Source organism: Prionailurus viverrinus, chromosome C2 (genome assembly GCF_022837055.1).
Source record: "Prionailurus viverrinus isolate Anna chromosome C2, UM_Priviv_1.0, whole genome shotgun sequence".
Classification (NCBI taxonomy): domain Eukaryota; kingdom Metazoa; phylum Chordata; class Mammalia; order Carnivora; family Felidae; genus Prionailurus; species Prionailurus viverrinus.
In genome coordinates this window covers 1,656,149-1,682,554 of record NC_062569.1, presented here as the reverse complement: position 1 = coordinate 1,682,554, position 26,406 = coordinate 1,656,149, and the positions used below count along the sequence as shown (strand labels likewise).

Below are 26,406 nucleotides of genomic sequence, written 5' to 3'. Positions count from 1 at the left end.
TTTTAAATATTTTACATTAAAAGAGCTACATCAAAAGAGCCCAAACTCTTTCTGGAGCTTTGTCTAAAACTGAACATCAATCTCAATTTTCCTAAAACATCTCTTCACTTTTAACTTAAAAAGATAAAAAAAAATACCTTTGGTAGTTAATAACCTAAGTGTACCGAAAGACAGTATCACTCACATCAAGTTACATACATCTAAGATGACATTATTTAAAAAAAAAAAATGAACCTTCAGGGGCCCCTGGGTGGCTCAGTCGGTTAAGCGTCTGACTTTGGCTTAAGTCATGATCTCACAGTTTGTGGGTTTGAGCTCCACATCGGACTCTGAGCTTACAGCTCAGAGCCTGGAGGCTGCTTTGGATTCTCTCTCCTCCCCACCCCTCTCAAAAATAAACACAGGTGAAGGGCTCCTAAAGTGGTTTGGCTAAGGTGTAAAACAGTAAAAAAAGCTAACCCTGGGCTCTTCATTTAGTACTGTACCTCCTTAAGAGTACACAGAGGGGCACCTGCGTGGCTCAGCTGGTTAACCCTCCAGCTCTTGATTTTGGCTCAGGTCGTGACCTCACGTTTCCCAGGTTCAAGCCCTGCAGGCGGGTTTGAGCCCTGCGGGCAGGCTCTGCTGGGGATTCCCGCTCTCCCTCTCTCTCTGCCCCTCCCCTGCTGGCTCTTTCTCTTTCTCTAAATTAAAACAAAATGAAACAAGAGTACAAATATATACTGCCTATCTTGTGGGGCTATCATACAAATTAGGAATAATGTGGGGATAATCTTTTATACACGTAAAGTTGATAAAGCCCAAAATGGGTAACAAGTAGGCAACATACACTAGCAAAGCAGTGATGAAATTTTCCTGTTATACTACACTGACTCTGAATTAATAACGAGTTTGAATCTCACCAAGGAAAATGATGGACACTTGGGGTTCAAAGTGAAAATGATACGAATATTAATGTACACAAATAACCATAAAGAGTAGATGAGAAGACAGAAAAAAAAACTACACGTATAAGCCTATATACATGTATGGAAAACACATATGAAAAATAATAAAAGCAACTTAATGTAATTCATTGACTATTTAACGGTATAAGAACTACAGAGTAAAGAAAAATTCAATTTTAGTATATGTGCTGCCGAAGAGAGCACTGAGTAAAGGAAAATTCAGAGTAGGTTGAGGTTGATCTGAAAAGCTCCCAGACACTGAAATCCGAAGCAGGTCTTTTAAAGCGAAAGGACGGACCATGGGAAAGAGGAGAGGATTTCAAAAGGAAAGAGCAGCACAGCAGAACCACGAGCGAGTTAAGCCAGAACTACCAGGAGCGAGCAAGTCGCTAACTAAAGTGGAGACAGTACTTGCTGAAGACCGCTGATGAAGAAGGCTACTAAGACGTGGAAGGGACGTACAGGCTGAGAGAAGTGGACCGCCACCAGAGGAGAGCCAAACAGAGGTTCTGAAAGCAGGACAGTCCCGGGAGGCAACAAACTGCGATTCCGGTCCCGTTATTCCTGCTGCCTCATTATAAGGAGTCGGTGCATCAAACTCCATGTGGCTCTCCTTGCACTTGAAAAATAAGCAAGATACACAATACCTAGAATTACCGTCCGGTCTAAAATACGGTCTGTCACAACTAATAATGGGGAGCTACTGTAGGGCAGGGGTCCCAAACACAAACGCCTCCAGTCAGGGAGGTACGGGACATGCCCGAACTGAACCAGCTCTAGAAAGGGCGGTACTCCAAGCTGGCGGCATTACAACTGCCATCCTCAGGCAGGGGCAAGACGAGATGGGAGGACTTGTGCAGCAGAAAGCTCAGGACCCATACAAAAGAGAATCTATGACAAAACTTCAGCCAACAAGTAAGTACCTGTGGGGGCGGACAAGCCATAAATACGAATCTTTTACATAAAACTTCCTGATTTTAAACAATGACTCAAACTGTTTTAAGAAAATACCTAAGTAAAACACATATGCCTAGTTTTTAACATCTATCACAGGATTTTAAGCAGAAGACTGATACGGTAAAGAAGACATTCATCATTCATGCAAAGAATGACCTTTTCAGAAGACATTCATCATTCATGCAAAGAATGACCTGGAACCAGGTAGTGATTAAAAAGGGAACTTACTGAAGGGAACTTACTAAGATGCTTCTGCTGAAAGGATAGTTAGACAATAAAAATAAGAAACCAGCAGAATCTGGGGACATACCAAACATGAAGAAAAAGTTGACCAAAGATAATTAGAAAGTAAGTGTGAGGCATTAGGAAGCATTAACTTAATCCATAACAGAAAATCATGAACAGCTGCGATTGCCCTTAACGATCGCTATACATTAGGAACCAGCTCTACTCGTCAAAGCGCTCCAAAAGGCACACGAGGGCCACCTGGGTTTAGGAAACAGGTCAGAGCCAGCACGGTAATCCTGACGACTGTGCCAACAAAAGAACTGCGCCACGGGCTCGAGCCACACCTCGAACACACCGGAAGTGAGTGCGGCTCAGAGGATGGCTGGCAGCTCGGGACGGGTCTACAAACTATCTGCGGTCAAAAAAAAAAAAAAAAAATTGAGAGCGCTTATAAAATCAAGTTTTAAAAACAATCTGACCAAAGTAATTTGGTCTATTGAATCTAATAATAAAAAATTGGGCCCCATCGTTTTTTTTCCTTTCATTTTGCTGTATAACTTATTTTTACTGTATTTTACAAAATATCGGTCCTGTACCACAGAAGTCTAAAAAGCCGTGCTGTAAGTTATAAATTTTTAATGTCAAAAAAAGTAAAAGTTACAGTAACAGTTTTTAAGTTATGAAGTAAAAATCTATTAGCAGGATATTTAATACGTCTTTTGCTTTTTTTGGTTTTATTTGTCTCAGAGGAAATAGAATTATTTTAATAGGCTTAAAATCTTTCATGTCGAGGCAAACTAAAATACTACGTAGTAGATCTCTGGGCTGTAGAAAATTACTTTTTTCCATTCACAGAGAACCAATTCTGTTAAAAACCATGAGAAAAAAATGCCAGTATGTCAACACCTACAACGATTTTTAAATAAAGTTAACTTACCCATTACTACATAGGACTTAAATCGTGTTGATAATCTGTCCACAAAGGCACTTAAAATTTCCAATCCCATTAATGATACCTACAGACAGAAAAAATTTTAATGAATACAAACTACCAAAGCATTCTTTAGTATCAATATATAATCACTGACATATAAAGATCTTCATATATTACCAAGTTTTTGTTTTTTCTAAGATACATTTTATTTTTTTGTGTTTTTTTAATGTTTATTTATTTTTGAGAGAGTGAGAGAGAGAGAGAGAGAGAATGAATGAATGAATGTGTGCAGGGGTGGGAGGGGTAGAGAGAGGGAGACACAGAATCCAAAGCTGGCTCCAGGCTCAAAGCGGTCAGTAAAGAGCCGGGTGTGGGGCTTGAACTCATGAACCGTGAGATCATGACCTGAGCCTAAGTGTGATGCTTAGCCGACTGAGCCACCCAGGCATCCCTATTACCAAGTTTTTTGTTTTTTTTTTTTTTTAAGAACATAAGGAGTTACGGAAACCACTTCAACAATAAATTTCATATTAAAAAGAATTTTTTAAAAATCCAAAAAAATAAGGAGATTGAAGTATTCAGGGGTAGACAGTCATGAGGTTAGGGCCCTCTAATCTCAAACGGTTCAATAAATGCCACTACTCCTACTGATGTATAAACATGCAGGAAGATAAAGGCCAGATGTTAGTAACCGGTAAAATGGGTGAAGGGTAGAAAGGTCGCTGACTACGCTTCCAACTTTCTTCCTGTGATGTTGAAATGTTTCCCAAATGCAAGTTAGAGACGAAGAGCGCCTTTAATTACAGAGGAACTCCAGCTTTTATCTCGGATGGAGACACTAGGAAAAATACCACTCCCACTTCACAAGAAAAAAAATAACCTAGAGATCTATAATCACTCTTAAGTTCATCAGAAAGCTGAAGTTGTAGGATAATCACCTCGCCTGAAACTCAAGGAAAGACAGATGCCCCCAAGGGGAGATGGGACGTGAGCAGTAGGTCACATGTGGCAGAAGACAGAAGGAAAGCCGAGCCGTGGGACAAGCCGGCTAAGCGTTCCGCTGTACGTAACTCATTGCTAATAGCCGAATGTAGGCCAGCGTGCAAATGTGTAATCCTCGCAGCCACAGACACAAAAGGAGGGACCCCAATGCAGACTTTTTCTCCACAAGCCTCCACCGGACACCATGACTGTCTCCTGGTTGTCCGGGTCTCGGAAGAAGACAGCAGCTACCTCTGCAGGAAAGTCACAGACTTTTCCTCTCCCATACCGCTTGTAAGAAACAAAGGTATGAAGCCGCTGAGAGAAAGACAAATACTGTCACCCCAGGACACAGGTAAAAACTCACGGCTACTGAGTAACGAGAAAAGAAAAAAAAGAGCCCCTACCTCTGAGGGAGAAGCAGAAAATCACCCTGGGCTCAAATGTTTAAAGGTCTCCAGCTGAGGAGGGGCAGGATCTCTAATAAGGCCTCATCCCCTGGACTCAGGGACAAAGGGCTCGTAAGGCCGAAGCTGGACCAGAAAACCCAAGAACGCTGCCACTCCCCACAACCAGGCTCGCAAGAACAGCCTAGGAAGCAAGAGCACCTAATCACTGGAGGAGAAAACACGGAGAAAAACCCTCCACGAAGCACAGGAAAAAAAGGGAAGGGCTGAAGTGTAGCGTGTTGAACACTGAGCACCTAACAATTTATCCCACTCCTGGGTGTGTGTCCAAAGCAGGACACGGATACTCGTATGCCAATGTTCACTACGGCATTATTTGCAATAGCTAAAAGGTACAGGGGCCCACATGTCCATCAACTGACGAACAGATACAGAAAATGGGGCATACGCTCAATTGAAAACGTGGCCAGGGGTGCCTGGGTGGCTCAGGTGGTTAAGTGTCAGACTTGAGTTCGGCTCAGGTCACGATCTCATGATTCGTGAGATCAAGACCCACCATGGGCTCCACGCTGGGGGTGGAGCCTGCTTCGGATTCTCTCTCTTCTCCTCGTCCTCCTTTTCCTCCTCCTCAGGGGGGAAAAAAAAAAGTTTGGCCATAAATAGGACTGAATGGTACGTGCTGAACATGAATGAACCCTGAAAACATTGTAAGTGAAAAGAAGTCACAAATGGCCAAATGTCATATGATTAAACTTATAAGAAACGTCAAGAATGTCTGGAATCGATGAATTGTACAGTTCAAATAAATAAATTGTATAGTATGTAAGCTGTATCAATAAAACTGTTAAAACATAGTTGAAAATCTACAAATAGACTCACAGACTTAACAGACTTTACAGATGATAAAAGCAGTATCTCAAATCAGCAGGAAAAACATGCACACTCGGTAAGATCTCACTTAAAAAAAATCTATCCCTAAGATACACTAGCAAAATTATTAAAAACATGCAGACATTATTCATTGCAAGAGACCGGAAACTATCCAAACATTCATCAATATGAGACAGAGTCAATAAATTATGGCACATCCACACTCTAGGGTACTGTAACACTTTAAAAATAAAAATGACTACTCTCCTAATTCTGCTGTGCAATAACCTCCATGATATATTGTTAAGTGAAAAAAGCAAGTTGGGGCAATGTGTATATACACAAAGAGGGCTATGAATAGACACAGTTACTTAGAAATGTTTATTAAAAATGACAACAATGAAAAATAATCAGGAAAAAAAATTAATCATTAGGAATAGGCTATAAGTAATAGAGAAAGAAACCAAGACTATTGTGAGTACACCTTATTTGTAGCAATAACTAATTTCACTGAAAATAAGTGAACCTAAATGTATACCGAATTAGTATTACAACCACACAGATTTTCAAGTATAGCAATTTGATGATCTCTCTCCAGGGGGATAAGCACTAAACACAACAACAACTCTGCAAAAAAGAAACTTCAATGCTTTTAGAAATCTTGTTGGCTGAAGGAGATAGAAGACATACAGAAACAGGAAAGACTGCAGCCCGGAATCTGAATTAGAGTCACTATAAACTCATGATGTATTTTTCTTTAAAACGAAAATAAAACCCAACCCTGTCCACTGACAAGAACAATGGGTCCCACTGGCACTCACGCTGCATTTTCCACATAGTCGTTCCCACTAAAAAGAACAAGAGCTTCTTGGAGGAGCGGCTGATCCCAGGGCACGAGCAGGAAATAGGACATCCCATGATGCCAGACAGCAAAGATACTATCAGAGGTTACTAGGGTCATGCCAAGATAGGACAGTTTGAATATTAATAAGGATAATAAGCGCACCGTCTTGAAACACATCAGAGGCGCTTAAGTACAAGAATCCGTAATGATGAGAACTATGTGGCCGATATTGGAGGAGGCTAGAAGACCACCCCAGTATTCTGACTATTAGCAAACAAAAGGAAAGAATCATATAAATTACAGGTGTACCTCAGAAATATTGTGGATTCTGTTCCAGGCCACTGCAACAAAGGGAATATTGCAACAAAGTGAGTCAAGTGGATTTTTCCATTTCCCAGAGCATATAAAAGTCATGTTTACTCTGTACTGTGCTCTATTAAGCATGCAACAGCATCATGTCTTTAAAAAGTACACACCTTAATTAAAAAATACTTCACTGCTAGAGAAACGTTCACCGTTATCTGAGCTCTCAGCAGGTTGTACTCTTTTGGCTGGGGAGGGTGGTTGATGGCTACCCACTGATCCGGGGAGTGACTGCCGAAGGCTGGGGAGGCTGTGGCAATTTCTTAAAGTAAGACAACAGCGAAGTGTGCACAACAACTGGCTCTTCCTTTCATGAATGATTTCTCTGCAGCACGTGATGTTGTTTGACAGCATTTTACCCACAGAATTTCTTTCAAAATTGGAGCTGATGTTCTCCAACCCTGATGCGGCTCATCAGCTGCTCAAAATATGCAATATTTTAAACGTTTGCTGTCATTTCAACAATCTTCGCAGCATCTTCACCAGGAATAGATCTCGTCCCAAGAAAAGCTTTTTTTTTTTTTTTGGCTCACCCATCAGAAGCAACTCCTCATTTGGTCAAGTTTTATCAGGAGACTGCAAAGTCAGTCCCGACTTCAAGCTCCATTTTTTTTAAGGTTTTTATTTTAATTCCAGCTAACATACAGTGTTGTGGGAATTTCAGATGTACAACATACTAATTCCACACTTACGTCGCCCTGCGCTCATCACAACAAGTGCACTCCTTAATCGCAATCACCTCTTTAACCCATCAGAATATCCCGTGGGAAAAGGACAGTTTCTTCCAACAAATGGTGTTGGGAAGGCGGGACAAGAACGTGCAAAAGAATGACACTGGACCGCTTTCTTATACCTTACACAAAAATAAGCCTGAAATGGACCAAAGACCTAAATATGAGGTCTGAGAGCATAAGAATCCTACAACGGAACACAGGCAGTAACCTCCTTGGCACTGGCCGTAGCAACTTTCTAGGCAGGTCTCCTGAGGCAAGGGAAGCAAAAGCAAAGAAGCTACTGGGACTGCACCCAAGTCGAAAGCTTCTGCACAGTGAAAGCTCCACTTCTAGTTCTAGTTCTGCTGCTATCTCTGCCACATCTGAGGTTACTTTCTCCGCTGAACCCCTGAAAGTCATCAGTTTCTTCCAAACTCCCGTTCATGTTGATAGTCCGACCTCTTGCCAGGAATCACGAATGTTCTTAATGGCATCTAGAATGGCGAATCTTTTCCGGGTTCGTTCAATTTATTCTGCCCAGCTCCGTCACAGGAATCACTACCCATGGCAGCTACAACCTTGCAATATGTATTTCTTAAATGAGACTTTAAAATCACTCCTTGATCCATGGGCTGTAGCACGGATATGGTGTTAGCAGGCACGAAACCGACATTAATTCTTACTGCACAGCTCCACTGTAGCTCTTGGGGACCGGTGCATTGTCATGATCAGTAATATTTTGAAAGGAATCTTCTTTCCTTCAATAGTTCTCAGCAGTGGCTTGAAATATTCAGGAAACCGTGTAAGCAGATGAGCTGTCCTTCCGACGTTGTTGTTTCATTTACAGAGCACAAGGAGAGTAGATTTAACACAATGCTTAAGGGTCTCAGGATTTTCACAATGATGCGAGCCCTGGCCTCGACTTAAAGTCACCAGCTACATTAGCCCTAACAAGAGAGTCACCCTGTCCTCTGAAGCCAGGCACTGATTTCTCCTCTCCAGCCGTCAAAGTCCGAGGTGGCATCTCCTTCTTGACACAAGGCTGCTCCGTCTACACCGGAAATCTGCTGTTTAGTCAGCGACCTTCAGGGATCGCCCTAGCTGGGTCCTCTGAGTCACTTTTTGGGACTCCCGTGCTGGCTGTGCTACCTTGCACCTGTCGGTTATGGAGACGGCTCCTTTCCTTCAACTTCACGAGCCAACTTCCGTGGCTTCGTCACCAATCTCGGGCTTCACGGAATTGAAGAGAGTTAGGGCCCTGCTCTGGATGAGGCTTTGGCTTAAGGGAGCGTTGTGGCTGCTCTGATCTCCTCTCCAGACCACTGAAACTAGGTCTGGATCAGCCATGAAGCTGTTCTGCTTTCTTAGCATTCATGCTCAGTTTCCTTCAAGCACCTTTCCTTTGCAGTCACAAGTTGGCTGTGTGTCACAAGAGGCCTAGCTTTTGGCCTGTCTTGGCTTTTGACTTGCCTTCCTAAGCTTAATCACCGCTAGCTTTGGATGTAACGTCAGACCCACGCAACGCTTTCTTTCACTTGAACACGTAGAAGCCGTTGTGGAGCTATTAATTGGCCTCATTTCAACACGGCTGTGTGTCAAGGAACAGGGAGGTCTGGGGGGAAGGAGAGAGACGGGGAGCAGCTGCTCAGTGGAGCAGTCAGCACCACTGCGTGTAGAGACTGAGTTGGCCTTCTCAGATGGGTGTGGTTCGTGGTGCTCCCTAACAATTACGATAGAGCAATTGTAACATCTGAACGTACTGACCACAGACCATCATGACATACTGTAACCAGAAAAGTCTGAAATATTGCCAGGATTTACCAAAATGTGATACACAGATAACAAAGTGACCAAGTGCCACTGGGAAAATGGCAGCAGTAGACACGTTTCATGCCCGGTTACCGTAAACCTTCAACTTGTAAGGAATGTATCTACGAAGCACAATAAAGCAAAGCACAACAAAATCAGGGATGCCCGCCTTTCTATTACAAACTATGCCAATGAAATAGAAGTGGAGGCCGGGGCGGGCGCCTGGGTGGCTCAGTGGGTTAAACATCAGACTCGATTTCTGCTCAGCTTATGACCTCATGGTCGTGAGATCTGCGTGAGGCTCTGTGCTGAACATGGAGCCTGCCTAGGACTCTTCTCTCTCTTCCTCCCCCTCCCCCTCCCACCTCCCCTCAAAATAACTAAAGAAACATTTTTTTAAAAAGGAGTAATGGGGCGCCTGGGTGGCTCAGTCGGTTAAGCGTCCGACTTCAGCTCAGGTCACGATCTCATGGTCCGTGAGTTCGAGCCCCGCATTGGGCTCTGGGCTGATGGCCCAGAGCCTGGAGCCTGCTTCCAATTCTGTGTCTCCCTCTCTCTCTGCTCCTCCCCCGTTCATGCTCTGTCTCTCTCTGTCTCAAAAATAAATAAACGTTAAAAAAAAATTAAAAAAAAAAAAAAGGAGTAAATGGGAAGTTTCTCTGTACAAAGTATCCTAGTTAATAAGTGACAGAATGACAATTAGAATATCACTGTACAAGCCCTAACGAGTTAAGAGATCTAAGCACCGAACATTGATGATTGCTAACATCATAAAAAGATACTGGCAGACCTTATGTGCCTTCTTGACATTATGTGCCTCCTGAGGGGGAAGAAAAAGAAAGGTTGAAACTGATCAAGCTTTAGGTCCAAGTACCAACTTATAGTAAAATACAGAGGAACTAACACTACAGGAGTGAAATCAGCAAAATCACAACTGTGTGAAACTCCACAAATAAAGTCCAAGAATTTTTTAAAAGAATCTTAAAAAAGAATTTTTAACAGAGGTAGAAACAAACTCAGAGACTCAATAAACATGTGAACTGAGGGATGGCCTCCCAAAGGTGTTCACATCCTAACCTCCAGGACCTTATGCGGTAAAAAGAACTTTAAAGGTGTGGTAAAGATCTTAAAACAGGGAAATTACTCTGGATTATCCTGGGCCCAATATATCACAAGATTCCACACGAGAGAGAGGCGGGAGATTAAGCAGAGACGTGAGTACAAAAGTGGCAGTCAGAAAGATCTGAAGGTGCAGGGCCCCAGGGTGGCTCAGCAGTGAGGTATCTGTTAAGATCTTTTGCTCGTTTTAAAAATCAGATTGTTCGTTTTCTTATTGTGGACTTTTGAGAATTCTTTATTTTGGGAGCGCCTGGGTGGCTCAGTCGGTTGAGTGTCCGACTTCAGCTCAGGTCACGATGTCACAGTCCGTGGGTTCGCGCCCCACGTCGGGCTCTGTGATGACAGCTCGGAGCCTGGAGCCGGCTTCGGATTCTGTGTCTCCCTCTCTCTCTCTCTGCTCCTCGGACCCTGCTCATGCTCTGTCTCTCAAAAATAAACATTAAAAAATATATAAAAAATTAAAAAACCCACAAAGACTTGAAGGTGCTATACTGCTGGCTTTGAAGATGGAAGAAGAGGCCATAAGCCAAGAAATGGCACGCAATTTCCAGAATCTGGAAAACTCTCTCCTCTAAGTTCTCCAGAAGAGTACAGTCTTGCTGAAACCTTGATTTTTATCCCAATAAAATCCATTCCGTACCTCTCGCCTTCAAAACTCTAAGGAAATAAATGTACTATATGTTGCTTTAGGCTACTAAGTGTGTAGTAATTTGTTACAGCAGCAACAGGAAACTAATGTATTAAACATAATGTGGAAATCTTATTTGGATCCTGATTTTTCTTATAATAATGAATTTAAAAATTTGTATGACTTTTTTTAATGTTTATTTACTTTTGAGACAGAGAGAGACAGAGCATGAATGCGGGAGGGGCAGAGACAGAGGGACACACAGAATCCGAAGCAGGCTCCAGTCCCCAAGCTGTCAGCACAGAGCCTGACGCGGGGGCTCGAACCCACAAAATGTGAGAACATGACCTGAGCCAAAGTCAGATGCTCAACAGACTGAGCCACCCAGGCGCCCCGAACGATGTTTTTGAAAATTAGAAATTTGACCCTGCATATTTAATACCAAGGAATTAGCTTTTTTTTTTTTAATTTTTTTTAAATGTTTATTTTTGGGAGAGAGAGAGAGAGAGAGAGAGAGAACAAGAGAGGAGCAGAGAGAGAGAGAGAGAGACAGAATCCAAAGCAGGCTCCAGGCTCTAGCTGTCAGCACAGAGCCCGACATGGGGCTTGAACCCACAAACCACGAGATCATGACCTGAGCTGAAGTCAGATGCTTAACCAACTGAGCCACCCAGGTGCCCCGCAAGGAATTAGCTTTCTACATGTGTTAATGGTAGTGAGGTTATGGTAACAATTTTTTTTTACGAACACTTATCTTTGAGACACTAACTAGAAAGTCTTATTGATGAAACACTGTATCTGTGATTTATGACAAAGTAATGAGCATAATTAGCGATGGACTGGTGTTGTGGGTGGGTCTGTTTATTCTGTCTACCTTTAGATATGTTAAAAATCCTTCATAGCGAAAAGTTAAAAATTACAGTAAGTGTGATTGCTCACGGTGAAATTGTTCTTGAAACAAAGGACAATTCAAGGCCCACACTCTTTCACTCAACCTCATCCTAAGAGTCTTAGCCAAATGCACCCAAACCAAGCAAAACTAAATAAATGGAAAGAAGAAGCAAAACTATCATTATGGTCTGGATTTTACAGTAGTCCCTACTCATCCCCAGTTTCGCTTTCCATAGCCTCAGTTACCCAAGGTCAGCTGTGATTTGGAAGCAGATAATTCTCATCAGAAGGTCAACAGTAGCCTAACACAATGCCACACAACTACAACGCCCACATCACTAACCTCCCTTCATCTCATCACTTTAGTATCGCACATCATCACAGAAGGGAGAGCACGGTACAAGGAGGTTTTGAGAGAGACCACATTCACGTAACTTTTATTGTATTATGTTGTTATAAATGTTCTGTTTTATTATTGATGTTAATCTTTTATGGTGCCTAACATAAATTAAACTTTACCACAGACATGTATTTACATGGAAAAACACAGTAGATACAGGTTCTAGCTGCCGTTGCTGGCATCTGCTGGGAGTCTTGGAAACAGATTCCTCATGGATGACAAGGGACTACCCTATGTACAGAAAACCTAAAAGAATCCACAAATTGCAGAAAAAAAAATGTTCCGAATTATAAGTAGGCTGGCCATAAAAAGTAATACACAAAATGCCATTTCATTTCAATATATCAGAAAGCAAAAATATAAACGTATATTGAATATATAAATACAAAAGTATGACAATAAAATGTTACAAATATAAAAGCAAAATAACATTTTTTAACAGGTAGAAAAACAGAAACTCTACAAATCAAATTTGGAGCTAAGACCAAGCTTAAATTTTAGGGTGTTTTAAAGTCACAAAACTGAGGGCCGCGGGTGGCTCAGTCGGCTAAGTGTTCGAGTTTGGCTTGGGTCATGATCTCACAGTTTGTGAGATGGAGCCCCTGCATCAAGCTCTGCGGGGCCTGCTTGGGATTCTCTGTCTCCCTCTCTCTCTGCCCCTCCCCTGCTTGCTCACTCTGTCTCAAAATACATAAACATCTAAAACATTTTTTTAAATTTTAAGTGAAATCAGTTAGAGGTTTTGTGTTTTTCTCCATCTACCTTCAGTTGCACTGGTACAGGTGTGGGATACGCAGAGTTCAATTAACCAGAATTGCACTTCACCAAATGAGGACCGTGAAGTAAGTGTGAAGAGGGAGAAGAGAATTAACCATGAACGTCAGATATCTGGACTGGAGTGATCAAACTCTTTAAGACGGAATACTCAAGGAAAATAAGGTTCGGGATTTGGAGTTCCAGAAGATCACAATCAGCAACAGTATTGCCACTTGTCAAGTCTGAACCAGCAGCAACCACACACCTCAACTGTGTGGCAGCATTTACAGCAAGAACATGCACTGGTACAGCCACCTAACTACCCTTATGTCTTCATGGGTAGTCAGGCTGGGACCTTTCCAGATCGACATCTACTTTATCTCATCACAAATTACACATAATTTTCCTTTTTTAGTACAGTTAGGACATTATTGGGACTTTGAAAAATTATGTGTACTAGTATCATGTACAAATTTTATTTCAGGATTATAAGGGAGACATTAAAAGAGGGCACTGAATCTGATGGGTTCAGAATCACTGCCTTACTCAACTTTCATGCACATATCCAAGGTGACAACATAAAAGGACGGTTACAGTAAAAAAATAACCTGGACATTCTTTAAGTAAAAAGAACACGCAAGATCCATATATAAAACGCTAGATCTCAACTTTTACTTAAGCAACCTAAGAACTGGTATGTTCTAAGAAATTGATAGTTTATCAGAAATACAATAATCAAGGTGAGGCTGATATTGGAAAGTATCCTTCAAACGGCAAAGGGGCTGTGGTTTCGGATTCTGAAAATACTTGAAATCTTAGCACATTCCTTAGCTGAGCACTACATAGTTATGATATAAATGCTATTTATTTCTCCATTTTTTAGGGTCAACTTACTGTTATAGTTGCAGATAAACAATACAAAAAAGTACAGCTGACAAATGATAGGACACTCAAGAGTCAGGTTACAGAAAGGCAGAAAAGGAGGAGGAAAACCTTAACCTTCCCTAGGTTCAAGTAGTCCTCGATCAATTCACCAAGTATATGACGGGTGCTCAAGAAAGGCAAGGACGCTTAATTCTTCCTTCTGGACCCAAAGGAGGTCCCACTGGCTCTATCCCCAAACTGCATCTCAAAATCCTCCCCTTTCCAACACTGCCGTGCCACCAACCGGCCTCAGCCGCCTCCTTGCTTCTCCTGGTGCGCCTCTACAGCCCACTCTCGCCTCCACTCTCAGTGGAGGGAAGCCACCCCTCCACTGACTTAGAGTAACCCTACAGGGCCCTTTCCACCTGCCTCCTCAATTTCATCTTTCTTAACACCTCTTGCTTGTAAACTCTAGCCATGTTGTCCTTCTTTATCTTCCTCGCAGAACTGGGGCCTACACATTTGCAGTTTCCTCTGTCTAAATCATTCTTCACTCCTACATTTATTTCATGTCTATATGCAATTTTCACCTCACTTTCTCGACTACCCCCAACTAGTCTCATCTTAGCCTCATTCCATCCACATCAGTTGATTACAATCACTTGTTACCTGACATTATCTACATTGTATACCCTTCTGCCTTTTTTTGTTTGTTTGTTTAATGTTTTATTTATTTTTGAGACAGAGAGAGACAGAGCGTGAGCAGGGGAGGGGCAGAGACAGAGGGAGACACAGAACCCGAAGCAGGCTCCAGGCTCCGAGCTGTCAGCAGAGAATCCGACGTGGGGCTCGAACTCACAGAACGCGAGATCATGACCTGAGCCGAAGTCAGATGCTCAACCAACTGAGCCACCCAGGCACCCCCCCTTCTGCCTTTCTCTTTCTAATGGGATCTCCATAAGGGCAAGGATCTGACTTTCCCATGTGGGTTTTTTTTTTTAATTTTTTTAATGTTTCTTTATTTTTGAGACAGACAAAAACAGAGTACAATCAGGGGAGGGGCACAGAGGGAGACACAGACTCTGAAGCAGGCTGCAGGCTCCAGGCTCTGAGCTGTCAGCACAGAGCCCGACGCAGAGTTCAAACTCATGAGATGGTAACCTGAGCCAAACACTCAACCAGTTGAGCAACCCATGTGCCCCAATGACCATCTATTTAAAATTCCAACACTTGAGGGGCGCCTGGGTGGCTCAGTCGGTTAAGCATCTGACCGGCTCAGGTCATGATCTCACAGTCCGTGGGTTCGAGCCCTGCATCGGGTTCTGTGCTGACAGCTCAGAGCCTGGAGCCTGTTTCAGATTCTGTGTCTCCCTCTCTCTGTGACCCTCCCCTGTTCATGCTCTGTCTCTCTCTGTCTCAAAAATAAATAAACGTTAAAAAAAAAATTTTAAATTCCAACACTCGAAACCAATTTGACAATAAATTTCATATATTGAAAAAAAAAATTCCAACACCTGCATCCTGCCCAACACTATTCCCTTCCTGCTGTTTTCTCTAAGGCACTTACCACCATCTAGCATACTGTAGGTTTTACTTATCTTGTTTGTTCCCTGCCTCCACTAGAACCTAAGTCCACAGAGGAAAGGATTTCTTTCTCCACTACTGTATCTGGAGTGCCTGAAGAGTGCCTGCTTGTAGTTAGTCCTCAATAAATATCCAAATGAAGTTAAATGAATGAGCTTTGCTAGTTTTCCTCACAGCGGGATCCTCAGGATCTAGACCACCACCCAGGATACAGCACCATCACTCAAATTTATGGAAGTAATGATGGCTGTTAAGACGAATGGTAAAGTACTATCAAATCTGAAGAAAATTAGAACTTGCTCAGCATAATTTGAAATTTAAATACAATTCTCTATTTGTGCGTAGGTTCAAAAAATTCCACGATACCCTTTTTTTCAAAAGAGTCAAATATGTTTTATTGTATCTTGGGTAAAAAATGACGACCTAGTTTGCTAACTTACTTTATAAAACTCAAATAAGAAACAAAGCCCAATGCCCTCTAACAATGCCAGAATAAGGTTTTATCTGCAGCATTAGGTAGAAAGAAGAGAACTAATGATTCGGGGAGGAGAAAGAATTGATGAATTAATGTCCTTAAGGAGGCAAGAGACCACGGAAGCGAGAAAGGCCCTTCTTTCATGTAACAGAGCAGATGGCAGAAGGTATGGGCGTAGCTACAAGGGAGCGTGTGGCTAAGGTCGTGGAAGCCTGTGGCGGTTATCTTCTGATTGTGGAAACTGTCTCAAGCTACAGCATCTAGTAAGGAGCACGGACAGGATGGTGAAGAGAGGAGAGCCTGCGTCAGATCCTGGATAGACTCTAGTTCTTACGGACCAGTTGAGAGGAAAATACAGCACTAAGTGCAAGTAGTGCATAAAGACATTAAAGAAGACTTGGGCTACTGTGGAAGACGGTACATCTGAGGAGTGAAAGGGCCCAAAGCCAACTCAGCACGGGCTGCGCAGGTGACACCCTTCGCTGGGAAGGGAAGAAGCAAGCCCTACCAAAGAGCTGACTTTTTCTGCAAGAGCCTATGTTACGACATGAAACCAATTCTCTTGAGTGGGAATATGCCTTGACATGGTGAGGAAATTTAGGTGGTTTCTCCCAGATGGTACTGATATATTAAATGTTAACTTTTGCTGAAGTTCTACAAAAGAATGACGAGCTAGTATGCAACAGAGCATCAAACTGGTTAATTCTCAAACGGCTTATTATCCTTGTAAAAGCCAACCCCTTCCAAAACTCAGGTTTAAGCTTCACCATTAAATCTGCACAGCAGTAGAGTCTGTCTTTCTACTCCATGAGAATAAAGCTTTCAAAGTACAGCCTATTCGCAGGGTTGTAAGTATAAATTACTTAGGAGAATCACTGCGTCCAGAGTTGAACTCGCATTTTAAAGCAACACTGCCACCAGAAGACTCGAAAGAAAAATAACTACTAAAAACCACGGTACAGGCTCATTACAGAATTACCTGGTCTCTCAACGTGGCTACATTACAGCCCACCTCCTCCCAGCTCTTCAAAAACACTCATTCCTGCTTGTTTAATTTTTTTTCGGCATCAGCTAACCTGCTAAGACACAGGTTTCAAATCCGAGTCGGTCCTCAACTACGGTAAAAGGAGTTAACAGCATGTAACTGCTTTCCGTCCACAATAAATGAAAAACAAACACCTAATGCCCTGGGGTCAGCATCTTTGTATTAGATTTAACAGTAAACTTAATCAGGCACCTGATTAAGCTCTAAAGATGCTTTTAGAGACAAAGAGCACAACCTTGCAGACTCAAAATTCATTTTTAAAGAAAAGCAATAAAGAAAAGAAGCAAGATTAAGCAGGCTAAACAATCACTAAATAAGAGAGTCTGATTTAACACACTCTTTTGAACTTAAAAATATCGTATCCTAATGTCCTCCGTCTCCAAGTAGCGATGACACAGGTACGTACAAATGCAAAAAGTCTTCGAGCGCTTTGTGTGTGCAAATTACCAATGCGTTTGAAACAGGAGGCGAAACGCTGCGTCCTAATGCCAAGTAACTCCGCATCGGGTCGCGGAATCGCTGAATTTGTCAGTTCACAACCGGGGGAAAACTCGGTCGCGGTGGGAACGAAGCCCCCGGCTCGGGGGCGCGCCCAGGGACCCCCCCACCCCCACCCCGCCGACCCCCGAGCCCACAGGCTTCCCGTTCCCGGGGCGGTTCGCAGGCGCCAGGCGCACCCCGGGGGGCTCGCCCGGCGGGACGCGCACGTCCGGGATTAAAGGGCCGGCCCGGGAGGGCGTGCCCGGCCCCGCCGCGCCGCCGCCGCCGCTTACCCGGTAGTTGCTCGAGCCCACCCAGCCGGTGAGCGCGTCGATCGTCTTGCCCAGGCGGCCCAGGTCCTCCTCCAGGTCCGGGATGGCGCCGGGGGCGCCCAGATGGAGCAGCAGCTCCTGGCCGACCTGCAGGCGGCCGCCGACGTCCTTCTGCTGCACCTGGGCGCTGAAGTACTCCATGCCGCGGGGCTCCATGGCCGCCCGCCCGGCCGCCCGCCCGCGGGGGACCAACTTGCGCCGAGCGCCGCCCCGCCGCCGGTGCGGCTCCCCGCCGCTACGGGCCGGCCGACGCGCGGCTCGCGGGGCGCGGCGGGCCGCGGGAGCAGCGCCAGGCGCCGCGCGGCCCCCAAACTAGTCAAACTCGGCGCCCCCCGCCACCCAGCCCGCTTTAGAGGCCGCGGCCGCCGGCTACGTCAGCACGCGCGTGACGTCGGCGCGACGCCGGCGAGCGCCCGCCCCGCCCCGCCCCGCCCCGCCCCGCCCCGCCTGCGACTTCGCCGCGGCGGCTCCCGCCGGCCCTGCCGCGGGGAGCGGGGCCCCGGCCCGGCCCGGCCCGGCTCGGCCTGTCTCTGGAGGCTGGCCGTGGCCCGGCGGCCGCGGCATCTTCGTCCCCGCCTGTGAAACAGAGGTCGCTTCCAAGGTTGCTTCTTGAAATCAACGCCGGGGCAAGTTCCTGGCCCTTGGAAAGCCCCCTTCCCCGTCCGGCGCACTTCCTCTTAGAAAAGCACCGTGACCCCTGCTCCCAGCCACCTTCATCGGTTGGGTCACCGTGTAGCTTGTTTGTTTGTTTGTTTGTTTGTTTGTTTGTTTGTTTGTTTTTAACTCCGGTTTAATTTACATGGAATAAAATACACCAATTTGAAGTGTGCCGTCCATGAGTTTTGGCAGATTCAGCCACCAGGGTGACCACAGCACCGACAGAGAATAGCACCCTCCCATCACTGCACTCCCAGGCAATTCTAACCCGGTTTCTATCGCTTTACCGTAGTTTTTACCCGTCCTTTGACGTCACACAACTTCGCACCATCTGTACTCGTTTGAGCCAGCCTTCCTTCTCTTAGCATAATGTCTTGAGTTTCACCCAGTACTGCTGGTGTGCCCGTAGGCCCTCCTTATGCACAGTAGTAGCCCACTGTATGGAAGCAGTACAATTGTGGACCCGTTCACTATAGATATTTGCAGCTTTTCAGTGATGATGAATACAGCGGCTATAACCATCAGCAGTTTTGTGCAAGTCGTTGTGTGGACGCATGTTTTCGTTTCTCTCGGGTAAATACCGAGGACTGGAATTACTAGGTTTTCGGATAAGTATGTATTTCACTGTTGTCCAAAGTGGCTGGACCATATTACACTCTCACCGGCAGTGCTTGAAGTTCCAATTGCTCCACATTCTCCACAATATTTAGTAAGGTAAGGGTTATTGATTTTAGCCGTTTTCGTGAGTGTGGAGTGGTCCCTAATATATTCTCAATGCGCAATGTATTTATCTTCCTGCCAGTTACTTCCAACCACAATTTAGTAATTATTTGTGTAATATCTGGGTAGTACACAAAAAGCTCCAAAATAATTTGTGTTTTCCCTAGGATGCGGCTTGGCAAATAATGGAGGCTCAATCAATTTAAGGTGAACAAGTGAATGAATTCAACGAAAATTGACATGTTGATAATTGAAATGTTCATAAAGACAAAATAATAACAATGACAACAATAATAATACATGCTCTAACTTCTATTCTTGTTTTTTTTTTAATGTTTATTTATTTATTTTCAGAGAGCGAGCAAGCAGGAGGGGGAGGGCAGAGAGAGAGGAAAAGAGAGAATCCCAAGCAGGCTCCATGCTGTCAGCGCAGAGCCCGATAAAGGGCTCGATCCCACAAGCCGAGAGATCGTGACCTGAGCCAAAATCAAGACTCAGACGCTTCACCAACTGAGCCACCCGGGTGACTCGTGTGGGTTTTTCCTTCCATATTTGTGTTTCGCGTTGTATTTTAAAGTCTCTTTCATCAATAAGTGCTATAATTTCCCTGAAACTGGAGCTCAATGAGGTAAACTGTGGTAACTATTCCTCAGGTGCCTAAAGGTTCTATTCATGAAGGTTGCAGAAGAACGTAAGAGGATCCTGTCCACAAGAAGTTTATACTCTATTTGCCGGTGACCAGGTGTAGGACATGGTGTGGAAAAAGATAAATCGTAGGAGCCCTGGAGTCCAGGTTCAGCCCTACCTGTTCCCATAACCAAAAGTGACTGCTGCTCTCAGCCTTCCATTCACCTTTCTGAACTCAGAGATCACACTAGATGGTCTTTAAGTAACAAGAAAACTAAATCGTCTTCAAGTTATAAGATAATACGATGGCATTTGAATAACCCTGGGAGTACCTATAAAATGCTTAGTAAACACTGGCTACTATTACCCGTATATACCTGTGTGCATTTTATTAGTTCATCAACAAATACCTTCCAAGCACTTGTTACATGCTAAATACGGTGCCAAATTCAACAGATACAAAATTCATTTAGATCTGGTCTCCACCCTCCACAAACTCAAACAGAGACAAAAAAACTCAAAGATCCTAGGATGCTATGTTGGGATAAGCACTGTGTTTTTGGAAACCTAGATGACAGGTTCCTTACCTAGATGGCACTGAGAATGCGAGTAGGAGAGTTACAAATCAGGGAAGGCTTCCTGGAACAGGTTACATTTTAATTGAGATTTGAGGATACACAGGAATTAGCTAATTAAAGAAGTGGTTTCCTGGGGAATAGTTTATCCACAAATTTAGTCTGACTGTTGTAACATTTGTTATTACATACCTACTACAAAATCTACATATTCCTCTATGTTACTGTTGTCTATCCTAGGTTAAACATCTTGAGAACAAAGTTAGTTCACAGCACTTAGTATCTCAGTCACTTTTTCACATACCCCTAGACCAAAAGGAATACCTAAGAAATACCACCTACTGTGTAGTAAGATCCAAACAACGTAATGAATATTCATATCCTAAGACTTTAGTAGGCATATGAAAAATAATACACAAAAAAATTGAGAAAAATACATTTTTATTTCATTTTTAAATAACCCCCCTTAGGTACTAAGGAGATATCTTTACCTCTTGGTCACTGCAATTTCTCAAACCTTGGATTCAGGTGGGATTTTGCTATCTTCTACCTGTTGTACACAGATTTCCACGTAGCATTTACTTTTTGTCACAGCAACCACAGAAAACAGTCTTGCAAAGGTATGACATCAACGAAAGAAATGTACCATAATTTAATGCTGAAACTGCAAACTTCCTGGGGCCAGTATAGTTCATGCCATGTCTGACAGATGCCAAGTTTCACTGTTTCCCTTTAAAATTTAAAATATCCCAGGGGGTGCCTGGGTGGCTCAGTCGGTTAACCGTCCAACTTCACTTCGGCTCAGGTCATGATTTCACAGCTCGTGGGCTCAAGCCCCGCATAGAGCTCTGTGCTGACAGCTCAGAGCCTGGAGCCTGCGTCGGATTCTGTGTCTCCCTCTCTCTGCTCCTCCCCCACTCGCGCCCTGTCTCTCTCTCAAAAATAATAAATAAACATAAAATAAAATTGTCCTGGACTGCTCTAGGTGGGTTTGCTGCTGTACCCTGAGATGCCTGAGTACACAGTTTAGGAAACTTGGCAGACAGATCCCTGCCAATACCCAAGTTATCAGAAAGACAACAGGAAACACAAAAAGCAGCTCATGTAGGAAGAAGGCCTGGTCCAATGAGAACTGGGCTTCACAAAGGCTGTTGCCTGAAGAGCTCAGCTTGACTTCTGTCTTTTAATCCTCCCAGAACTCCTGTATGGAAGGTATTGAATCCCCGTTTTAGAGACAAGAAAGCTGAGGCTCAGAAGCTAAATCTCCAGGCTTGCTCATGATTTCAGATCCATGATTAAAACCTAGGATGTCTGCCTTCTGTTGTCTCCCAGATAGATAATCCTAGAGGAAAGAAAATGAAAAAGAAAATTTTGGAATTAACTACCAAAATAATAACACTCCTCATATAACATAGATTTCCTTTGAATATCTATATAGTGTTTCCACTTAGATCTGCCTTTCTCTGAATTACTATTAAAAAGGAAAGGAAAGGATAAGGAGATGAAGAAAATGGGTAGCACTCTTAGGAAAAAAACCAGTGTAGGAAACATCTACATTCTTTCGTAATCAGTCACTAAAATGTATCTGGGAGCACAACTCTATTTTTAACTGGCAACAAGACTGAAATAGATCACTTAAATACAGGAGACTGACTTCCCCACCCATTTGTTCATTATTTGTGATGATAGTGGAAACTCTGAGCAGACTTTGTTATGACATTGGACTTTATTTTCCATTTGAAGGCCAAGAGACAAATCACTGCTAGTTTGAAACCATACTTCACCAAAAATCCATCAAGTAGGGCACTGTGTTAAATACTAGAGTGGGAGGGGGCACTGGATGTAGATCACATCCTTCCTCAGGGGTTAAGTACGTACACAAATGTTCAGAGTAGCTTTATTCATAATTGCCTGTACTGGAAACACCCCAAGTGTCCACCAGCTGGCGACCGGATAACTGTGGTATAGCCATACAGTGGAATTCTACAAAGCAACAAAAAACAGACTACTGGTCCATTCAACAGTGAGGATGAGTCTCAAAAACCCTGTGCTGAGCCCAAGACACAAAACAGGGATTCTATTTATGGGAAGTCCTAATACAGGGAAAACTTACCAATGGTAATGGAAGTTATCACAAAGAATGGGAGTCAGTGGGTATCGAGTAGGAGGGAACATTCTGCCTCCTGATCTGAATGGTGATTAGAGCAGAGAATGCATAGGTAACAATTCAGCAAGCTGTGCACTTAAGATTAGTACATGGTGCATTTGCGATGTATATGTTATAACTAATGAAAATGAGAAGGGGCGCCTGGGTGGCGCAGTCGGTTAAGCGTCTGACTTCAGCCAGGTCACGATCTCGGGGTCCATGAGTTCGAGCCCCGCGTCGGGCTCTGGGCTGATGGCTCAGAGCCTGGAGCCTGTTTCCGATTCTGTGTCTCCCTCTCTCTCTGCCCCTCCCCCGTTCATGCTCTGTCTCTCTCTGTCCCACAAATAAATAAACATTGAGAAAAAAATTTTTTTAAAAAACAAATAAATAAAATTAAAAAAAAAAAGTGAGAAAAAAGATTAGGAACAAAGGATTACAAGGAAAATAAGGAATAAAAAAGGGACGAAAAGGAAAATATGGTCTATCGCAGTGCTATTCACTTGAAATATGATATATGTGATCATAAAATAAACGCAGTTAAAAATTTTCTAGTAGTCACATTTTAAAAAGGAAAAAGAGGGGCGCCTGGGTGGCGCAGTCGGTCAAGCGTCCGACTTCAGCCAGGTCACCATCTCGCGGTCCGTGAGTTCCAGCCGGGCTCTGGGCTGATGGCTCAGAGCCTGGAGTCTGTTTCCGATTCTGTGTCTCCCTCTCTCTCTGCCCCTCCCCCGTTCATGCTCTGTCTCTCTCTGTCCCCAAAATAAATAAACGTTGAAAAAAAAAATTAAAAAAAAAAAATAAAAAGGAAAAAGAAATGTGAAGTTATATTTAGAATATACAAATTACATTTCATAATATCTTATGTGGTAATATTTTTAAGTGACATTTAATAAGGTTATAGGTGACAATCTTTTTAAAGGTTGTATTGAATACTTTAAAAATATTTAACAATATATTATTAAGATTCAAATAATTTAAATTTGTTATCAAAATTAAAATCATTAATAAAACATTTTACATATTAGATGTAAATGCAGGTCTATTGAAAGTAGCACCAATTTAGAAGGAGAGAACAGACACTCTGATATTATTAGCTGGGTAAATAAAGTGATCTATTGATGTCTCTGAGCTTCAGTGTTTCATTTTATTTAATTAAATTAATTTATTTATTAAATTTTTTTTAATGTTTATTTATTTTTGAGAAAGAGAGAGAGAGAGAGAGAGAGAGACAGAGCACGAGTGGGGGAGGGGCAGCGAGAGGGACACACAGAATCCGAAGCAGGCTCCGGGCTCTGAGCTGGCACCACACAAACTGGGAGATCATGACCTGAGCCAAAGATGGACCATTAACTGACTGAGCCACCCAGGCACCCCCCGTGTTTTGTTTAAATAAAGGGGATTAATAATGATTATTGGGAGAGATACTCCTCCATGAGCCCCACGGGTCCTGTTGGGTATGCCAACAATGCAAGGCCTTGACCACTCTGTACTTGGGCTACTGCTCAGGGTGATGTCTGCAGCAAGCAGCCTTGAGGGATGAAATAATGTCTCCCTCCAGGACAAAGAACAGTCTTGCTCACTGCCTGCTATACAATGAAGAATTGCCAACCTCCGGGTCTCTCCTGTAACTCAACCCTCATGAGATTTGAGAGGCGAAGGGGAATCATTGCAAACATGAAGCTCTTGTAACTTACTGTGCAATGGGTAAGAAGTTTCTGGTCTCTGACCCAGGAGTCTGTGAAACAGCAACAGGCTAAGTTCATAACTTGTAAGTAGGGCAAAGTCAAATCCCATCACCAGCACCAAAGACTTTTTGTTTCTTTTTGGTAAAGATCAAATTAAATCCATCAGGAGGTGAAAAAGCTTCATAAATGTAGCAAATACATTTGAATATATGTATTCATAGATTGCTCTGGAAATTAATAATTGATGAAATGGACCTACCTGTCTCGGCACCGCTTGCTGTAAACTTATTGCTGTGAGTAAATGTTTTCTCATTGGTTTCTGATGTAACAAACTCAAAGGTGGGTTCCCAGTGAGTGGAATGCTTCGCTGAAGAAGGGGGCTGGGAGTTAAAGTGGCGCTGGGGTAGGAGGTGCACTGAGTGTTGTGGATTTGCCGTGACCCTGCCTACCAGGAGGGCTCTGCCCAGCTCTGCACCACCAATGGCGTCAATGTTCCTAACTTCCCACTATGTCCGTGAGGTGCAGAGAGACTCATTTATGTAACCCTTCAACTGGGAAATACCTTCGAGTCTCCTACCATTTTGGAGAATTTGACTTAAGCTCTATAGACAATAACGCAAATCCAGAAGGCACTTAAATTCTCCTAGAATCTAACTCCAAACTCCCCATGTCAAAAATGTATGTTACAATGCTAAATGTGGGGAATGGTCATAAAAAGGGTATGGTCCGAGGTAGGAAAAGGTAACTCTTACATGGCAGATTTAAGAGAAGTTTCTTGATACAGGAGCAAATGAGGTGAATGGGAGTATGAGCATGATTTCAGCAAGGAGAAGCTGAGAAGGAATCCCAAGAGATAGGAAAGAATTTGGATGTAGAGGCAGGAAAGGACAGCCTGAGCTTAGTAATTGTGGCCAGGCCAGTTCAGCTGGTTCCTTGGGACCCGCATGGGGGAGTTCTTGTCAGAATTTGTAAGCCCCGAAAAGGTTTTGTCGCATGTATTCAGAAAGGAAAATAAATAATATACCACTTTTCCATGGTAGTCAGTATCTTGTTTTCCATGAAGACCTGGAAAAGTAGACAGTTTTATGTGCAATGAATGATTGGAAAAATTGGTGCTTTGATGTTACCAGGGATTTCTGTCGAATGTGTCAAAGATGGATTAGATCATGGTAAAAAAGACCACTGGGGAGCCTGGGTGGCTCAGTAGGTTGAGCGTCCCACTTCAGCTCAGGTCATGATCTCTCGGTTCTTGAGTTCAAGCCCCGCATTGGGCTCTGTGCTGACAGCTCAGAGCCTGGAGCCTGCTTTGGATTCTGTGTCTCCTTCTCTCTCTGCCCTTCCCCCATGCACGCCCTGTCTCTCTCTCAAAAATAAATAAACGTAACAACAACAACAAAAAAAAGACCATGAAAATATCACCAAGAGCCACAGCATTAGTGTGCAATTTCTGGCCCCATCTGCAAGGATCCGTCCAGCTGGTATTTGCAAAAATAAATTCCTCAACAAATAGAAGACTGTTTAAAAAAATGTCATGACAGAAAAATTATCCAGTAACTCCCATAAAATCAATTCCTGCCTAGTTGCCTATGATGGATGTTTTATTCCAAATGGCATGTTCCTATTTCGTTTAGTGGTGAGTTTTCTGATAAGAAAAAGTACTAAAAAAATTGTGTTTTGAAACTTTGGTTTCTGTCTCATTTTCTGTATTAGTTACCTATTGCTGAGTAACAAATTGCCCCAATCTTAATAATGTAGAACAATGACCCATATTTATGATCTTACAGGTTCTGGTGGGCCAGGAATTTGAGATTGGCTTAGCTGGAGGGTTTTGGCTCAGGCTCTTGCATGAAGCCGCAAGACGTCAGCTAGGCTGCATCATCATCCGGAGACTTGACCGGTGTTGGAGGCTCTCCTTCACATGGCTGTTGGCCAAAGTTCCTCGTCTCCTGAATTTCTCCACAGGGCTGCCTGGCTGTCTTTATGACAAAGCAGCAGACATCCTTCAAGGTTGAGTGATCCAAGGCCACAGATAAAGTCGCAATGTCTTTTATGACCTAAAAGCAGAAGTCAGACACCATCATTTACACAATTGTCTCATGATTCACACAAGTCATTGCGGGAAGGTACTAAACTAGGGCTCCAAGCCTTCATTAGAGGCAAGGATGGGGACCATTTTGGAGGCTGACTGCCACACTATCTTTATAATACTTTTTAAATATTGAAAATTGTATTTTCAAATAGAAATAGAATCAATGGTTAAAAGCAGTAAGTTATTTATTTATTTTGAGAGAGAGAGAGATTGCGTATTGAGGGGGAGAGGGGCAGAGAGAGAGGGAGAGAGAGTATTAAAAGGAGTAAATTTCAGTTAT

General features: G+C 43.3%; 1 protein-coding gene across 8 annotated transcripts in view; it reads right to left on the bottom strand.

Annotated features, from left to right (window-relative positions):
• The window catches only part of CLASP2 (cytoplasmic linker associated protein 2), a 182,124-nt gene extending 164,248 nt beyond the window's left edge, over positions 1 to 17,876 (bottom strand). For 7 of the 8 annotated variants that reach the window (XM_047874374.1, XM_047874379.1, XM_047874377.1 and 4 more), the window contains exons 1-2: positions 17,589 to 17,876; positions 3,070 to 3,148 (exon numbers count right to left, since the gene is read on the bottom strand). In XM_047874374.1, coding sequence (XP_047730330.1) covers positions 3,070 to 3,148; positions 17,589 to 17,783 — 274 coding nt within the window. In that variant the 5' untranslated portion in view covers positions 17,784 to 17,876. The remainder of the gene's footprint in view (positions 1 to 3,069; positions 3,149 to 17,588) is intronic. The other variant, XM_047874380.1, reaches the window with a different exon arrangement.
• Positions 17,877 to 26,406: the final 8,530 nt, after the last annotated feature.